Here is an 18,251-nt window from a genome sequence, read left to right as displayed (position 1 = left end):
AGCAAGAAAACTCTCAGTGATATCAGCATACACTTATTCTGAGCATCCCTTACAAACTACAATAGGTGACCAACTGTTTTAATTTTGAACTGATCCTGACCTGAACCACTGTGAGTCATGTAAGCCCACAGTAGCTAGCAAGTTGGGAGTGGTGCTGGTGGAAAGTGCTGGCAGACCTCCTGAGGGCACGGGGAGTTTGGCTGCAGCTCTCTCTTCCATACCATCAACTGGTTTTAACTCACAACTGCCACTCTGCTTTGTGGGCAACAGCCCATTGCACCTGCTGACCAAAAATAAGGGAGATATCAAGGAACTGATTGCCCTTTCTCCCGTCTTATGATATGTTACAACATGATTTGAAGTGTGGGAATTTAATCATTAAGCACACAGCCTAGTACAGTCCAGTTCTGCAAGTGTTCATCTCTTGTTAAGGAAAAAAAAGAGGGACTAGCTGAGAAAGCACCCCATTATACAGACTCTTTTTCTTTATAGCATACCCTCCAGTACTGTAACTCTTGCTGAACTTGAACATACACCAAGAAGTGACAGTTTTCTTGTAGGTCTTTGAATGGTTTAGGAAACCCCTCCTCTAGTTGAAAACCCCTCTTCTAGTTGAAATTGCTAATGGTATTTGAACAGGTCTGGTGTTATTTCATTTCTACATAGGGCTTTTTCTGTTTTGTTACTGTAAAGTCAGTGTCTTTAATAAGCAGAATGTATACCACAAATGCTATGATAACAGGAAGCTGATTTTTAAACAAATGAGCTAAGAGTAAGGATGTGTTATGGTGGGCGATGTTCTCAACAATGGAGATGCTTTTCTGCAAGAGGCAGTATTCAAGATATAGAAGTTACAGGGGAAACCAGTGAACAAAAGACAGACAGTATTTGACAGGTGAGACAGAAAAATGAAATTTAGAAAGCTCAGTGGGATAAAGCTGCTGCTAAGTAAGGTCTAAGCAGTGGTAACCAAGCCTGTGTATGAAGCTTACTCCAGAGCCTGAGAGAAAGAGGAAATGATGTAAACACACTGTTCCTCTTTTTTCTTCTTCTTCCTGGTGTTAACCTGTAATCCAGAAATGAATGCAGAAAGAACTGCACAATTTACCAATAAATTGCAACAATAGATAATAAACAGAAAAGGCAACAGTAAGAAGTGCTCCATTGTTCTGACAATCCACTAAATACACCTTTGACTCTCACTTGAAATAAATTCACTCAAAATCCTTCAAATTTTATATACTAGGAGAGTTCAAATGGCAAGAGACTCCATGGCCCTCCATGGCAGGGGAAGATCAGAAATTGGACTGTGTGAATCACAGCTCACAGATGAGCAGTTGCCAAAGTCACATCCTGTGTTTAGTTGGAAACACAAAAATTCAGTAAGGTAACTGGCTCCTGTATACAGGGAGAATTAAAGGAGAGGGATGCTGAGAACTGCACTGCAAGACACGTAAAAGAAAAGCCCCAAACATTCTATAACTGAAAAGACTTAAAGGGCATCATGACAGTAACAGATTTTGGTTTCAAGCCTCCATTTGAGTTGGTCATTATCCTGAAAAAGAGAAGTGTCTATGAACATAGGCAATACTAACACCCATTTCATTTGCTGGAACAAATTTAGCCAAGGTGCTTGATCTGAATTATTGCTCTTCTTTTTCAAGAGTTTTTCCAGATGGCACTAATTAAGAGCAATGGTAAGGTAAAACACTGATACTAGAAGGTCAATGGCTGCCTAGAGAAAGATTTAAAACAATAAAGCCAGTCTCAAACGCAGGCTGCACATACTTATAAAGAGAAAACAGAGAAGTACAAGACAGCAAAAGAATTTATTCTGTTAAAAGATGGATTTAAACAGGGAAGAAGGTAATTTCAGATGAATTAGGATTTAAATTCCAGATTGCAAGGCAACTTTGGCAGTTAGTGCAAAGAGAAAGTAGAGAAACAATAGCAAACAAAATGGAGAAATGGAGCAAGCAAACAAAAGCCAAAAAGAAAAATCAGATTTTTTTCTGCTTTTTCTACTGTGGGATCTCCAACTGTGTCAGCTCTCTCAGGGTAGCTATGACTGCTCTCAAGGAACAAGACTAAATGAAACAACAGCTAAAGAAGGAAAGCATGGAATGATCTAAGGCATAAGACATTCAAGAATGATATTTAAAAGAAAAAAGGCTCTGTTCTAGTTTTCTAAGAGCTCTGAATATTTATTGTAGTTACAGACTAAGAGACCTGAAGTTTCTGGAGTCAATATAGTATGCAGAACCAGAGAGAAACAGTTGCTGAAGATGTGAGTGGCAATATAAATTAAAGCTTCAGTTTCCCTTGGGATTTTCAGACATTTCTATGAGATAAATGTTTTATTTCCAATGGGGAAAGGTTATCTGAGACTAAACAAATCTATAAACGCTGTCCCTTAGAGCAAGGTTGCTTATGGATCCTTTTGCTGCAGCGAATGTAGCAATGATTTGGTTCCACGTGGAGCTAGTCAACACGTGCAGCATACAGCCAGCATACAGCCTCACCATCAAGAGTCACTGCATTGCTTAATTCCTCAAAATGCAGTTAAAGCAAATGCTAAAATCAAAGGCAAAAGCAGTGTATATGTAAAATAAACTTTTTTTTTTTATAGAGTTTTCTGGTCAAGAATTAGGATTTTTTGAACCAGCAAGAATCTGTTTGTATTTTAAAAACATTTTTGAATCATTTTCTAGCAATAATTTTTGTGAATACTGTAAGCTATATTAGTGCTATAACTGAAATATCCTCATGCAAAACCATGTCAGAAAATGGAAATGAATAATACTACTGAACCTACATCTTATTTTAAATATCAAAGGATGACTCACTGCTATCACTGAGACCAGCAGTCCAGAAGTATTTACCTCTATCTTACTGCAGAACATCATTTTGTGTTCCTCATCATTTAACAGCCTTTTGACTTTTCTGGCCCTGCATGTTGCTTTAATAGGCTTTGGCAAGCTTACAAGAAGTTTTTTCCAAGAGTGCTGATGACGTGCAAAGCAAAGACTAAGAAAAATGAGTTAGTAAAGCTTGTGTGGATGGTGTTGTAATACTGCAAATGGGATGATGCTTCTGAAACCTCAAGAGAACGTGCAGAAGCTGCTTGTTAGAAATGCAGCTCATTCCTTAAAGGCTTTAATACTAATCTCTACCAAGTGTTACCACTGATGACCTGTAGAGCAGTGTTTCGCCTCTGCTCAGTCTTTGAGGCTGTGGGGGAGGAACAGGTGAGCATGAATGGTCATGATGGTACCAAAGACCACTGAACAGTCACGGAAGAAATCACTCATTTTTGCTGATCTGAAAAATTCACAACACCACACAAACAACAACAGACATTTGTCTTCAAACCCTGAGAATTTTCGCAACTTCTTCACAAATGTCATGTATTTCCAGCTGACTTAATGGCATTTCTGTTAATAACGTTCAATACATTCTCAAGGACACAACAGTATCACAAGCCACTTAAAGTTATTTTGCTAACAGAGAATGGGTCAACAGCTGTGGAGCCCAATCAGTACAGTACAGGGCTCCTTACACTGCAAACAAGTCAGTGTATTTGGATGCACTGCAGTTTCACTTCTTGAATGAGATAAAAGCAACAAAGACTTTAATTCTAAAATTCAAACACCACATTTCCTACTTTTTATTCTGAGCAACAGTGTTTTCTGTTAACAGGAGCAGGGAAAAAAAAACAACAGAAAATCTCTTCAGGAAAACAAAAGTTTTTTTTGCAATTGGGAGACACCTGGGATGTTTTCCTAATGCCCCATTTATCTACTAATACACAAGCACTTTCAAATGATGCATGTAACCAGGTTATCTAACCACACACAGGAAGTGTGAAGATAAGAAATAATAAAATTGCAATATTTTAGAAGGTTTTATCATAGACAAACCAATAGAAATGGGCAATTTCCTCTGCTCTCATTCCCATCTGCTGCCCAAAAGCACTTTTCCAATGGAGGATTCGGAAACTCTGACCTAACAGGGAGGAAGCAGATCCATTTAGGCTATCGCTTCCAGCCTGCCCAGCATGTTTCCCAGGCACAGAGTTTGTCTGGAGCTATGCAAGCAAGTAAATCAGTGACATCAACAATCAAAGATAAAATTCCCTTTACTGCTGAGGAGTGGTTCTGGCTGTATCTCCTCATTTAAAAATTGTTTGTCCAAATTTAAGCAACTATGTAATTAATATCATTTTCGTTCTTATGCACACATAGTACCATGCTGGTTTAGTTTATACATTTACAGCACCAGATTTGACTTCACACTACTTGAGCAGCAATAGAATTCAGGGAAAACGTCATCTGATGGCACACACACATCCCACATCTACCCCATACTCACACACCCAGTTTGTTTTAAAAGATCACTTGAAAAAGGCATTTTTATCATCACTTATTTCCAAACTCAAACCTGCTACTATGGCAGCAAAGCAAAGCCTCCTTCATTGATATCTGGGTGGGGGGGGAGAATTACACAAGCTTTTACTATTTTTCAAATAAGCTGCATTCCAAGTCTTGGTAAGAGGAAAGTGCCTTTACTAGAAAGAACTCTGCGTTTTACACATAATTACCAGAATAACAAAATAAGTAGTGAGTAGTTTCTTCATGTCCTTTAAGATTAAAAGAACTAAGATACCTCTATCTGTGAAAGACAAAGAAAGCAGCAGCTGTGAAGTACACTCTACAACAACATCCTCCAGGAGAGCTCTGGAGAATACCAAGACAAAGTATTTGAAATACATGAAAATATTAACTTAGCATTGAAATACATGCACGCAGTTTATCTAAGACTAACCTTTAAAAAGGCTCTCTTTTCCAGTGTGTTCATTATAAAGGGAGGAATTGCTGCAAATGAGAAAAAAATAACGCATCAAACTTGGAGATAAAGGCACATGGATTTAATCTTCTGTATAGATGAACTAACACTGGAATTCAGTTTTCACAGCTGTCTGTCATTAACTGAGCTTCCATTTCATGCTGCCATTAAGAAATACCAGATTGCTATTTACATAAGTAGACTTCTCCAATATGTGGAACTTCTAATTTCACAGATAAAGGTAACCAAACCTGAGCTCAGTAACTTGGCACATACCTGCAGTAAACCAGCTCCTCTTGAGCAGGATTTGCAACAATTCCTTTGCTAACTGCACAATTTCTACTCAAGCACCCCAGGAACTGTTCTGTTGCACATCGGTGTAACATACTGTGGATGTTTCTCAGTAAGAGATGCAGACTTAAAATTTAACAAATGCAAATACTATGTGCATATCTGTAGGATTATTGGGCCTCTAAGAAAAATCACTTCCATAGAACTTAAGTTCTCTGTCAAAGTAGGAACTTATAATCAGGAGCTGTATATGACTGAACTTATTCTTACCCATGCCAGGAGCAGCCATGAGGATCCTTGATATAACCACCTGAGTAATTGCCTGCTGAGCTGCTTTTGTTGATTCACCCAGTCTGTTTCCATTCTCATCTGTGATGGGGATTCCAAACTTGAGTTCCCTGTTGAATAAAAATAATACAACAGAGACTGACGTGCATTTATCTGCTTTTTTTTTTTGGTCATGTTTCTCCTCTTTAAAACTTTTGATTGGAAGAATTATGCTATTTTATTATTCCTGTTTGGAGCAAAAATTTCGAACAATAAAGATTTGGGGCAAAATATGCTAAAAAGTGAACAACTGAATATTTGTAATATCAGTCTGACATCTGAGCCTGGCCACATGTATTCTGAGACCCGTTGTTTCTGTAGTATACAGAAGAGAGAGGGTTCTTCTTCAAGAACGATCAGAATGAATAGAGTTTTCTGGACTGCTCTTAAAATAGTCTGTCCTTTCCCACTTACAACATAGGGAGTAAAAGCAGATTAGTTTCATTGAATTAAATACAATTCTCTGGCATTCTAGCCTGGGTTTTCATTTTAACCACCAAGAACATATTTAGAAGTATACCAGAATGCACAAAGCAAACTATATTTTTGTATCTGCATTATTGTCTATCAGAGCTTTAACACAATTCTGCACTTGAGCAAAGCTCACACACAGGGAAAAGCCTTTCAGAAAGTGAGAAGCAGACAGAAGGGCAGATATACTGATGACTGCCTTAGTTCTTCTTCCCATCTTTTATAAGAAAAAAATACCACCATAGATTCAACTTCACCATGAACATAAACATGAAGATATTCCCTTTTTTGCTCATAACCTTGTGTTTCTAAGAGGATGTTTTTTCCCCCCCCTCATTTCTATTCTTACTTCTTGCCAAATTAGAATACATATGAAACTTTGTTATTGAGACAGTGCATATTTTTTGTAATCTCAGAAGATTAAATAGAACTCTGACTAACTTCTGTACGTGGGATTTGAAGAGCCATCACTGAAATGATTATGCTTTTCTAAAGTGCAGTTTGTATCGAAAGGGCCCATGTGATCAAGTCTTGAAGAACAGGTACTTGGTTACTGAGATTTAAGGCTGAAGAACTAAATAGATATTTATCTGAAGAGAATGAGAACATTTTATTTTACACATGTCACAGTCAAACAACTATAACAGGTCCATGCCCAAGTTTTTTGCAAGGTTCTGAAACAAACTAAAGATAATATAATGTTCTTTTTTCAGTACCTTGCTGATCTAAGAACTCAATAACATCCTTTCTTTTAGGAATGAGTGATTTTTTTTTTTTTTTGCCTTTCCCTACCTTTGTCTCATTAGTGGAATATTAATGCAGTTAGCAGCAGCAACAGCAGCAAAAGGAACAAACCGTCCTATAAGAGGTGAGACATGCTGTGAAAAGCAGAGAAAGAAGAATTACATAATTATTTTTTCTGAAGGTCACATCAAAATGCTTCACTTGTTAATGACAGATGAGATTTCTTTTAAATTAAAATTCAGTGGAAAAAATCCCTGGTAAGGCAGAGGCAAAAGAGACACAAGCAAGACTTAAGTCATAAATACTTCTATCAGGGTGAACACTGGCAGGAGACTGGCAAAAACCACCTTAATTTAGTAGCACCATTGCAGACAAATGCCAGCTTCCCAGCACACCTGTCAGCTTGATGGCAACACTAAATAGACCTTAGCTTCACTGTCTTTAAAGGCAAGGTTACAGCCAGCAACATCTTGAACAGCTGCTTTGCATCTAAGGACACTCACTGCATGAAGCCATTTATCTAGTCAACATCTCCTATAATCTGAGTTACTCTGCTTAGAATAGTATCTCTCAAATAAGGTGTCAGTGCTGCACCATGCCCAGTATACTAAAGCATAAACTGAGGGATATAAAATATTTGTGGCTTTTTTTGAATGTGCTGCGTTTTTGTTTGAAGAATTTGAGTTTCCATATTTAAGAGAAGCAGCTCTTTACACATTCTTCAACCAGTCCAGAGTAGACTTCCATGTTTCCAGAAGTAATACTGTACATTAAAAACCAGGCAGGCTGCACAGTTGTGTAACTGTTCTATGTCATTGTCATTACATCCATCACAATTAACTTTCAAACGCTGCCAGATACTTTGACACCTTAAAAGAAAAGGCAAGGAGGCACCTTCATTGGGTACATTTTGTGAATGAAAACAGCAAGGATAGGTCATTAAAAAAAAAAATATATATATAATTATTAAAAAAAATTATATTATATATATATAATATAATATAATTTATACCATCTATATGGGGCAAAAATAAGATTGGGAACTAAAGAAGGGAGCTGCCAAGGGTAATTACAGCTCCATGACTGAGCTGTGCACAGCATGACACAGAGCCAGAGGAGGGGAAGCCATTTCATAGAATACCAAAATCTGAATAAGAATGGGAAAAGTATCAGCAATACCTTTGTTAGTGCATTAAGTCCTAAAGCTGTCGCAACAGCACCTGTGGTAGCAGAAACATAGGCTGTTCCCAGCTGGCTAAAACAAAAATAACAACGTTTGTACATGCATAACAATTACATCCATGCCATTTTCAAAAACAAACAACTTTCGCACGTGCAGTAAGTTCCTTCCACCTACAAAAGTTAAAGCATAGCCCTTTCTGTTTTGCTGCAATAAGATAAGGGTGGAATGGTCAAATGAAACCACAAATTAACCCTTTTTCTTCCACTATCAGTAAAAACAACAAGCAATCAACATTTTTTCTGTGAACCAGGCTCCAATGATTCTGCATTGCTGCGTGGCATTTTCTCTTATGTCTGAATGAGCACTTTGAAGGATTTAGTTCTGTATTTAATTTCTAAGGTCAAATCTACAATAGCATTTGAAATCAAAAGTACCAAAACCAATCTGTGTAGACCAGCTATGCTGTAAACACCCAAATCCAACCCAATCAGCCAGTCTATATACCCTCTAATCCACTGCCTTCTGCCAGACATCTACAAGAAAGACAGCCTCAGAACTGATTAAGGTCCTTAATTTCATCTTTAAGGGCAAAAAAGAAGGCCACATCCATCACTCTCAGGCTTCCTCACTATACATACTGTAATGCTATGATGGGGTGATAATAGCAGGGTGGCAAAGTCTTTGGGTGAGAACAAGCCCAAGTGGAGCAGCCATGGATGCAGGAATGAAGGAAAAAAAGCTGCCTGCCTTTGGAAAGCCTCAGGTAGGCAGAGATCTCCAGCAAGAGATGCCCTCACCTCCACTGCCAACCCTTAAATGAGGTCTGGGAAAGGGTCGATCCTGGCTCCATCCCTTCTGATCACTCAGCTGCACTGCATGCACCTGAGCTCTTTTGGGTTGGCCCTGCCTTCCCACCAGGTGCTCAATCACTGCTACAGGCCATGACTGAGCATTTCCACTACACAATACCAAACTGATGATAAATGCAGATGAACAAACTTATCTACCATCTCAAAGACCAATCATACTCCAGTCCATTAGAGAGAACCTGTGAACACATCAGAAGCATCTGGTTCAGTGTCTGACCTGACAGTAATTGGGGCATCACCGCTCCTGTTTGTGTAATTTACTATAGCATTGAAGGACTGGTTAATCCATTGCCAGAAAACCACTGCTGGTGTCGTTCTTGAAAAAAGAAAACAAACTATTAATATTTTTAAAAACAGAGTTGAGTCAACAGCACAGAAAAACGTTGGCAAATCAAGAAAAGTTACTGCAAGCAGTAATCATACAATTCTTGGATACCTGAATAAAGCAATTCAGTCAAGGAGATACTGTCTTAATAACGAAAGTGCAAGTTACTTCTAAGAATAGATTTTAAAAGCATTGCAAATGAATAACAGTTCACTTGGGACAAAGGTTTGTAATAATAGCAAAAGCATTATAGCAAACCTCTCTACAAAAACATACAGAGGAAAAAAATTAAACTACAAGATCTAGAGTACTTTTCCAGAGTTAGTCCTTTGCAGTTCACTTGCTTTCTTTGGAGACTCCATAAGTGACTGAGAAATGGATTTTAGAGGCAGGGTTTACTTTCTCAGTCTTCAAGAAGTTACTATGCTCCTAATTGTTCTAATAAATCTCTGAGACATTATAAGAAGGAAAAGTGGGATATATGGATTAGGAGAAGCATCCAAGAGCTTATATCACAGCTGCTTCCAGAGGAAACCAATAATCTATGAGGCTAAGAGGGAACACAGAGAAAACAGAAAAGGAAGGAAAATTTTATATTTTAGAATATGTATTATACATCTTCTAAAATGCTCTTTTGACAATAACACTGACTTTCACTTATCTAATTCATAGGGAAATGTTTCGTGTGTTATGTTGCCACTGCTTACCTATAAAAGGTCATCATACAACCTGTGATAGTCATGTTCATGGGTACCTGAGCTGACATTCGGCCAATCAAGACCATCTTTTCACCGGTGTCTGGATGAAAGGCTGAATCATAGATATACTTTGCTCTCCACAGTTCATTTTCCGTCAATCCAGGTGCTACAATACCTTGTCTTGGAACAAATTGAAACCAACAAAACGAGACAACAGCAAAAAGCACAGCTGTTATAAACATAAAATGCTGCAACTTCCAGTGAAAAGACTTAGCATCAGAGGAGGCTAATTTAATCTAGCCTTATAGTCAGCTTGTAGATCTTCAACTACTAAATAAATTGGTGAAATAAGAATTAAAACTCCCAGCAGCGGTTGTGTAGGCTGAGTTGACAACCAGCAAAATTCTCTTGACTCAAGCCAGTACTGGGTCTGAGCTGAAATGGACAGCTAAAATCCCTCAGCATGAAACTTTGGAAATTTAACTTGATTTAATAAATTATATGCCCCAAAAATACATTTGAAAGGCTATTTTAAACTGTTGTTCTATTGACTATTTTCAGAACTAGATACTCCCACTAAATAGTTTTTCTCAGATGAAAATTTCCCCGTTCATTAGTACTCTGATAGAGTTTAAGCTCTGAAACAAGACAAAAGAGTGGTGCAATAAATACATGGTCTTAAATATTTCCTTTTAGAACTATAACAGTGATATTCTTATTCGCTTTTTTTGGGCCAGCATTAGAAATGACTGCCATACCTGTAATCATGCACAATTTTTCTTGCACTTTCCAGCTGGGCATCAGATAACAAAATATTTCGGGGGTCTGTTACAGTGAAGAAGTGACTGGCTCGTCCAATGAAAGTGCTTTGATCCCATCGGGGCTCCTTGATATTAATATTTAACGGTATATCTGCCGACATCTTCAAAAACTCTGCGAAGAAAACATGGACATTTGCAATTCAGAATTCTTATTTCTTAACATGTCTCAAACTGGTAAGACCCCACAATGAAAAATAGCTTTAGTTGCAGCAGGAAAAAAAAAAAAAAAAAAAAAAGACATCTTACAGAACTGGGCTTTAAGGGAGTACAGAAAGTAGATGATGTCAGACATCATCATAGTTTTAATAAGATTGGTATTCATGAAAGAAAAACTAACTTAAAGAACTTAAACATCGACATTTTTGGGCTTGCTTCCCAAAACATTTATACATTTCATGGTTTCCTGTAAGACTATGATTATCTGAGGATGAGTGGAATGCAAAGTATAGTAGCTCACTAAGGGGTAGATGTACTAATTAACAAGATCTTAAACAGAAATCTGCTTTACTCGAGTGATGAATTAGTGTTAACTGAACACGTTGTCATAAAGGGAAATTAAACTTTTCAAGAGATGCCTGAAGCAGCAGCGCAGTAGCATTTAACAAAATCCACTTAGCACCTCTGGCATTGCAAAGCAAGAACAAAAATAAGGTTTACAAACACCAAATATTTTCAGTCAATGCTGTTTCCCCAAATCCATGTTCTATAGAAACAAAGATTACATAACGCAACAGTTTGCCACATTGTGAACAGATGAACAGTTCTTCTAATGACACTTCAAGGATGGCAACAGAACCACAGTGACAGGCACCAAACTAACACAGCTCTGCATTTAGAGGGCTTGAAGCCCAGAAAATTAAAGATTTACTTCAAAATGACTAAAAGTACTCTGACATCTGATCTTTACCTCCCACCAACAAACCTAAGGAACACTGTAAAGCTCCTGAGCTATTGGTGTAAATTTGGTGAAACTTGTATGGTGGAGAACGTAAAAAGGAATTATCAGAAGAAAGGAACTAAGGATGCAGAGCATCTTCATCATAAAAACAAAACAAAACAGGGAAAAAAGGAGAGACTATTCGTGAAACTTGAAGAAGTTGTTGTCCATCCCTCAAATGTAATTATGATCCCCTACACTAAGTGGAAAAATCTTAGTCACAGGAGAAGAGAATTCTACAGAAATAAGGGCCTAAATGCCTCTGTTTTGCTGTATGCCATACGCCTATTCTGTAAAGCACTGGGTTTTCCAATATCCTTGGATCACAGAATGGCGTGGGTTGGAAGGGCCCCCGAGGACCAACAAGTTCCAACCCCCCTGCCACCACCAACCTCCAGATCTGGCACTAGACCAGGCTGCCCAGGGCCCCATCCAACCTGGGCTTGAACACCTCCAGAACAAAGATACAGCATGACAAAAAGCAAGCAAACCAGACCATCTTCTGGACTAAAATGGTGACAGCTGCAAAGGGCAGGGAAATCATTCTGAGAATACTTCCCTACCAGTTAAGTATTTGTGGGACAGTCTGTTTCAATATCCTTATAATTAAATTATCAGTTTCATTAGGAAAGATTAAACCTGCTTAGGACAGCTTATGTCAGTCTGTTTAAAACTGTCCAACGAATGCTTAAAAAAGCACTTCATAAATAGAGGCTCTTTGCTTTCCTTTCACACTGATCAGCAAGTGCTGAAAACTGCTTTGTACATATTACTGGGTTGTCTGTGATTTGTTTTTATTGCATACAAAACTTCCGCCATGAACCCCAAATCTAAACAACAAAGATCAATTCAGTATAATTTCACTCCAAGCCACTCAGCCTGCCCTGATGGAGGTGGATCTACAGAGAACAGAACCACAGCTACATCCTATCCTTACCCCCAGTTAAACTGACAGGAGCAGGTACAACCTTGCTACCAACACACTTCCACCTTCCTGTGCGGGCATATCCCAAGGAAAAAGATAGACTTTCATGTGGATGCATGGCAAGGGATAGCGTGGCAGCAGCAAAAAGCAAAGCAGCAGGAAAATGGAAAACACTTTGACAAAGGCGTTTGGCATGTGCCTCTGCAAAAGTTTATGCTTGAAATCACTGTGTCTGTTTAAAAAGATGACAACAGGAACAAAAACTCCTGACTTTGATAGGACGGGTCTTGACAAAGGTAAAGCAGAGCACATGGACTCCAGTCTCGCTGGCATTCACCCAATAAAAGATTTGCTCTTGTGCAAAAAGAGATCAAAGCCTTGGGTGCCTACTATCCAAGAACACAACATTTTCTTCTCAATCACGTGATTGACATAACTGACTTGCACTTTAATACCATCAGTAGGCACAGTGCTTTTCTAAGTGAGTTTCAAGTCATAAAGACTCTGTGCCCGGACAGACAGTGCACACACAAAGGAGCGGATGCTGTCCATGCAAGGAAGCATAACGAGTTCCAGACACTGGAAAAATACAGGTTGGTGGCACACAAAACTTGTACTGAAAGAGAAAGGTTGCTGGGTTTGTTGGTCTCGGGACTCTGAGTCATTGCTCCACTACAGTGCTCCTTGTCTAGGAGAGCCAGGGAAGTTCTGCATTGAAAATGTGCACAATTTCCAGCAAAATGCTTTTAGAATACCATCACTTGTGTCAAATAGTTCTCAATATAAGTTAAGCATGTCCAAGATTTAAGCTCAAATTACCCAAACGTTCATAATAAAATTGTGATAAGAACTAGTACGGGGCTCTGAGGTTAAATCAAATTAAAATAAACCCAAGTGAACCGTGAGATAAGTGGAAGGTTTGCAGAAGGGGAAAGTAAATGCACAAATCTTCCTGAATGAAAGTGAAAAGGTTTACTTTGTTTTATATATGCAATTGAGCGCCAGGGGGCTGCTGCAGTCCACCTCTTCATCAGTTGACTAATAATTTGAATTTATTGTTCCCACACCTATCGCTATTTGTAAGTGGTGACAGAGGGGAGAACACCTGCAAAAATAAGAAAACTGAATTAGCAGCACCTGAGATTTTAAGGTGGAAAGGTAAACAACACAATCACCCAATCTGGTCTGAATGCTCCTCTTCCTCAAGCAACTCCATTAGCAGAGGATTTGAGGCGGCATTCATTAAATCACTGAAATAATTCACACTTCAGCAGCACCCTGTGGTCACATTCACAACGCAGGAGGATCAGCACTACATGAGTGGATAAATGACAAGGATGACAACGTAGCACAGAATCATGGAAAATGCACAGTAAGAAAGAAATAACATCTCTGCTGTTTCAAACAACTGACTAAATGGGGAAGTATTGAACAGAATCACATATATTTGCAAACCTCAATGTTAGCAACACCTCATACTAGCAAATTAAACCAATAATAAAGCACTGAGCGTCCTCTGGCACATTCATACTACTGCATTCCCCATTTCTCAATGCCACAGAGAATGGCTGCACTGTGGGATTGTTGCAGCTGCTGTGGGCAGAGCTGTGCTCCTGCAGTTTGGCACTGCAGCTCCCCAGCACCAACACAGCGACCATCCATGTTTCACAGTGCAGCCATTTGTACATATCAAGGCATGTTTTCAGAATGCTAACTGCAATCACGTGCTTCATCAGCTTCCCACATGTGAATGGTTGTGGCTTGCTGGAACGTGCTGCCAGGAGTTCAGCTGCAGGACCAGTAAGATGATTACAGACTCTTTTGATTACAAACTCATCAAAATATTGAAGCTTTATTTATCCACAGCCAAAAATAAGGTTTTCCTTCATCTGCAGAGAAATTTTCAACTCTGTATTCTGAATAACCTTCTACAAATATCTTTCTTTTAAACTGAATCACTTCTTGACTGTGTCTTTCAACTCCTCTTTCCAATCAGAAAGCGACCTTGAACAGAATGTCCCAGTGCTAAGCACACCTCAACCTGCTGTCCTCTGATGAGATGAAACTGCCTGCGAGTTCCCATTGTAAACTGACATTAATGGGAAGGAAAAAGGGCTTGGAACTAAGTGAGATTGGCCTCTCTTAAAAAATAATTACATAAAACCCACACAAAGCCTGATCAACAATTTTAGTACAAAGGCTGCATTTAGATTTGCTGCAGAATCAGCAGCAATAGCAGAAGACTTTAAACCTTGTTTAAAAGGTCAACAGAAGCAGTTGCAACAATTCTAAAAAATGCCGATTCAGGAGTTGTCAGTTCAACTCTCCAGTGTCCTATTTCCAAACTGCACTTCAGACAGCACGCTGACTGCCATAGGTCGCTTCTCACACTGCAGCAACAGCCAGAAGAGTAGCAAGGACCACCTGAGACAGTTCTGAGCAACCCAGACATTTGAGTATTCATTTTGACATGGATGAAAAGAAACACGGTTGCAAACAAAATATGAGGTTCTATAAAATGTGAAGCCTATTTGTTACTAACAGTGCACTTGAAGGACTCAAACTAGGGGGTGAATTCAAGCTGGGCAACCCACACTCAGGCAGCAGTGCTTGAATGAGGAAACTGGATTTGCTACTTTCCTTGCAACAATATATGCTTTCTTATGTTACTTACATCCTGCATTTTAACCCAAATCTTGAAAAAATCCATTTTGCAAGTAAAAAAACTTCACCAGACACAACACTGCTTTTTTCCAATATCCAAGCTAAAGCTCAAAGTAGAGCTCTGACAAAGGAAATTTCTTGATGACACAACTGTGTATCCTGATGTTTCTGAAAGCTGTAGTCACTGTTCTGAGTCAAGAAGCATCCCGAGTATCAAAATATCCATTCCTTGAGTGATGCAGAGAGCTTCTGCCACTCCTCGGAAGAGCAGGGAGGTGATTCTGACAAGGGCTAAAAGATAAGAACTCCCTGCAGGTTGCTGAGAAGTGTTATATTGTCTGAGAGAATATTTTGAGAGTTATTAGCCCGGAAACTCACCCAGAAATAGGCTTTCCTGAATAGATACAAAGGCCTGGATTTTCTTGAAGGCGGATCCTTTGGCAAACGTCCTCAGACTGGATAGGATACTGCTTCACTATACAGAATTTTCTGTTCCTTTTTGGTTTTGTGGGGGCCAGAGTCCAGATTATCAGCTCCAGTACCTTCCCTTATTTTAGTGGACTCTGAGAGCGGCCTTTCACCTCCCTTGCATGCAGACCAGAAAGCAAGCAAACACTGAGCTGGGGAGGACAACAGCTAGCCAAGAGAAAAGAAGACCGTGTCTAAAGCAGTGCAGATGTGATAACGAACACTGCAACATTTCACATCTCAGCTCCTCAGACCAAATCATTTATAACATTACTTATACATCATTGGACACATGATACTCACAGAACTCAGAGCAGCCTTCGTAGAGGAAGAGAATAAACTAGCCAACATAAATGCTGAATGAAAGATGGAACTTTCATGGTACCCTTTACCAGGACTGACTTAGATCCCTCACTTCAGGCATTTGGGTTAGATCATGATTCACAAAATCTCCTAGGAGCTAAGTGTTCTTTTTTCAGAAAAGGAGAACAAAATCACTTTTCTTTCCCTCTCTGAAAACCGATTAAAAATAGAAGGTATCAGCAGTACCCACTTCTTATCAGAATCCTAGCACTACAGAATAACTCTAAAGTTGGAGCCATGTGCTGCTGAAATCATTTGATGTGCAGATTCATGGAGAGAGAGAGACAAGGTGCGACACATTTAGGCTCCTAGATCTCTATCCTTCAAAGCACTCCCCCAGCAGCTGGCTGTGCAAATGTCCTGTTCTGGGAAACAAGAGACGTAGGCTGGAAAAAGCCTTAGGCTCAGAAAAGTACTCACTGCTACAAAATGGGGAGAGGAACAGCTCTCTTCTTCCTCTGCCTCATTTATAAATCAAAGCAACCACAGCCACTTGCTTGTTACTCCAGAGCTCAGTTCTCCTGAAGCACCTCTCACGGTGCTTTGATAGAAACTATAGAAAGATTCTGTTAGGCACTTTTATTCCTCCAGTAACATACTGGCCCTTTTTAGGCCTTTTTTGCCCAAACAAACTCAGTATTTTTGTTTTCCAGAAGGAACTCCATGAGAACAGTGGCTAGCTGGTTTAGGAGAAAAACAAAACAAAACAAAACAGGAAATGTATTTCCTCCTGATCAGTAAAAGGTAACCCATTCTACTTTAATATTACAATACTCTGGTAAAGCAACAGCAAAAATGCAAACCCAGCTACTACCCATATTTCAATTGTTCTGGCAAAGGAACGAACACAATGAATGCATTCTCCAGGGATGTCAATCAAGGCAGGATAGTTGGAAAGCACTTCTACTTGATGACAAAACAGCAGCTCTCAGACTTACCAGGGTCATTAAGCAGCGGTATTCCTCTATTTGCACTGTGCTTGCTATCACAGTTGGAAAGAAGCAGCACTGAGAGAAGTATGATGCAATATGCACCAAATGCTAACAAGCACACTTGCAAAGTGTTCCTTCTCCCAAAGCCTTTCCATCCACTAAATACTTATTTAGATTACAAAAAAAAAAAAAAAAAAAAAAAAAAAAAAAAAAAAAAAAAAAATCTTTACACTACATTTTTTCCTTTTGCAATCACAAGAACAAATTGAGTGCTGGAGAAAGCAAATCGTGGCAACACTGCAAGATACTTTTTTGCTTATAAATGTACATCCTGTTTGTAGCCTAGCAACAGAAGCCTGCTGCTGGGGCTCCCTCCTCAAAGCAGCAGCCATCTTTGGTGTGTCACTTTGTGGCAGATTTCATCATTCTGTATTGAAGCTGTTTCCAGATGTCCGAGCTGCAGCAGCACGTGCCTGCAGTTTGCCATCTCTGCTCACACCGCGGGATGGGTAATGCAGGGATGCATCACACACCGACCTCTCCTTGTCATTAAGAGAGAAAAAGCTAAGAAGGGTTAACTCAAGGTCTGATTTTGTGTCATTGCTGATTGCTGCGAGCTTGTCTCTACAGCCCTACGGTAAGCTGAGGTAGGATTATCAGGCCGTACCCAGACACGTTCATGACCTTCTTCAATAGTTTTTTTTTTTTTTTTTTTTACTACTGGATATATATATTTCTGATAGGAACCATACAGCCAATTTTAAACTGGTACAAAGCCAGCTGTCGCTCCCTCCTGCTTTATCATTACAGCAATAAAATAAACACTCCTACTGAGAACCCCCGGCTCCCAGCCCTGTGTCACGGCACCCCGCTCTGCGGGCAGCTCGGGGGTGCTGAGAAGGCGCGGAAGCCGAGGATCCTCTTTCAGGAAACAGGGGCGAATTCAGGCTTGGGATCCTCCCCGAGGAGGACGGGGGTGGCAGAGCGGGCAGGGCGACAACCTCCACCCGCGGCCCAACCCCGCGCACCGCGCTGCCGGTACTCACCGCGCCCCGCGCGCTGCCGGCTCCGCGCCGCCCCGCCGCCCGGAAGAGACTCGCGTTGCGCGGGGCCGGCTTGAAGAGCGGCCGCCCCGCTCCGCTCCGCCCCGCTCCGCCCCAGCGGGGCCGGGCGGAGAGGCGGGGGTCGGCCGGCTGAGCGGTCATTTTGGACGGTAAAATAAAGTGTACGGCTTTACACAGCTTTGTACTGGAAACAAAGTGTAGTAGGAGGGCTGCAGGGATGCTCTTTGCCTTTGTAGGGAGAGCGTGTGCGCAGGCTGAGGGGAAGGTTTGGCACCCTGCAGCTCCTCATGGCACCTCACGTGGAGCGGAGGGCAGCGCCGAGCT

The 18,251-nt window shown here is 40.1% G+C and overlaps 1 protein-coding gene across 5 annotated transcripts in view; it reads right to left on the bottom strand.

Moving 5' to 3' along the window:
* SFXN1 (sideroflexin 1) overlaps window positions 1-18,251 on the bottom strand; it is a 35,387-nt gene that overhangs the window by 2,149 nt on the left and 14,987 nt on the right. Inside the window, exons 1-9 of one of the 5 annotated variants that reach the window (XR_014886696.1) lie at window positions 16,870-17,029; window positions 10,512-10,686; window positions 9,763-9,933; window positions 8,948-9,046; window positions 7,858-7,933; window positions 6,727-6,812; window positions 5,407-5,534; window positions 4,825-4,874; window positions 101-3,321 (exon numbers count right to left, since the gene is read on the bottom strand). Coding sequence is in view for 4 of the 5 variants with exons in the window: in XM_085236979.1 (XP_085093105.1) it covers window positions 4,825-4,874; window positions 5,407-5,534; window positions 6,727-6,812; window positions 7,858-7,933; window positions 8,948-9,046; window positions 9,763-9,933; window positions 10,512-10,675 (774 nt within the window). In the remaining variant the exon portion in view is untranslated. Of the gene's footprint in view, window positions 1-100; window positions 3,322-4,824; window positions 4,875-5,406; window positions 5,535-6,726; window positions 6,813-7,857; window positions 7,934-8,947; window positions 9,047-9,762; window positions 9,934-10,511; window positions 10,687-16,869; window positions 17,030-17,909; window positions 18,030-18,251 lie in introns of those variants that run through there. The other 4 variants (XM_085236979.1, XM_010718965.4, XM_010718966.4 and 1 more) reach the window with 4 other exon arrangements.

Source organism: Meleagris gallopavo, chromosome 15, assembly GCF_905368555.1.
Source record: "Meleagris gallopavo chromosome 15, MGAL_WU_HG_1.1, whole genome shotgun sequence".
NCBI lineage: Eukaryota > Metazoa > Chordata > Aves > Galliformes > Phasianidae > Meleagris > Meleagris gallopavo.
Note: the sequence above shows the minus strand (reverse complement) of the source record. Positions and strands in the feature narration are given on the sequence as shown.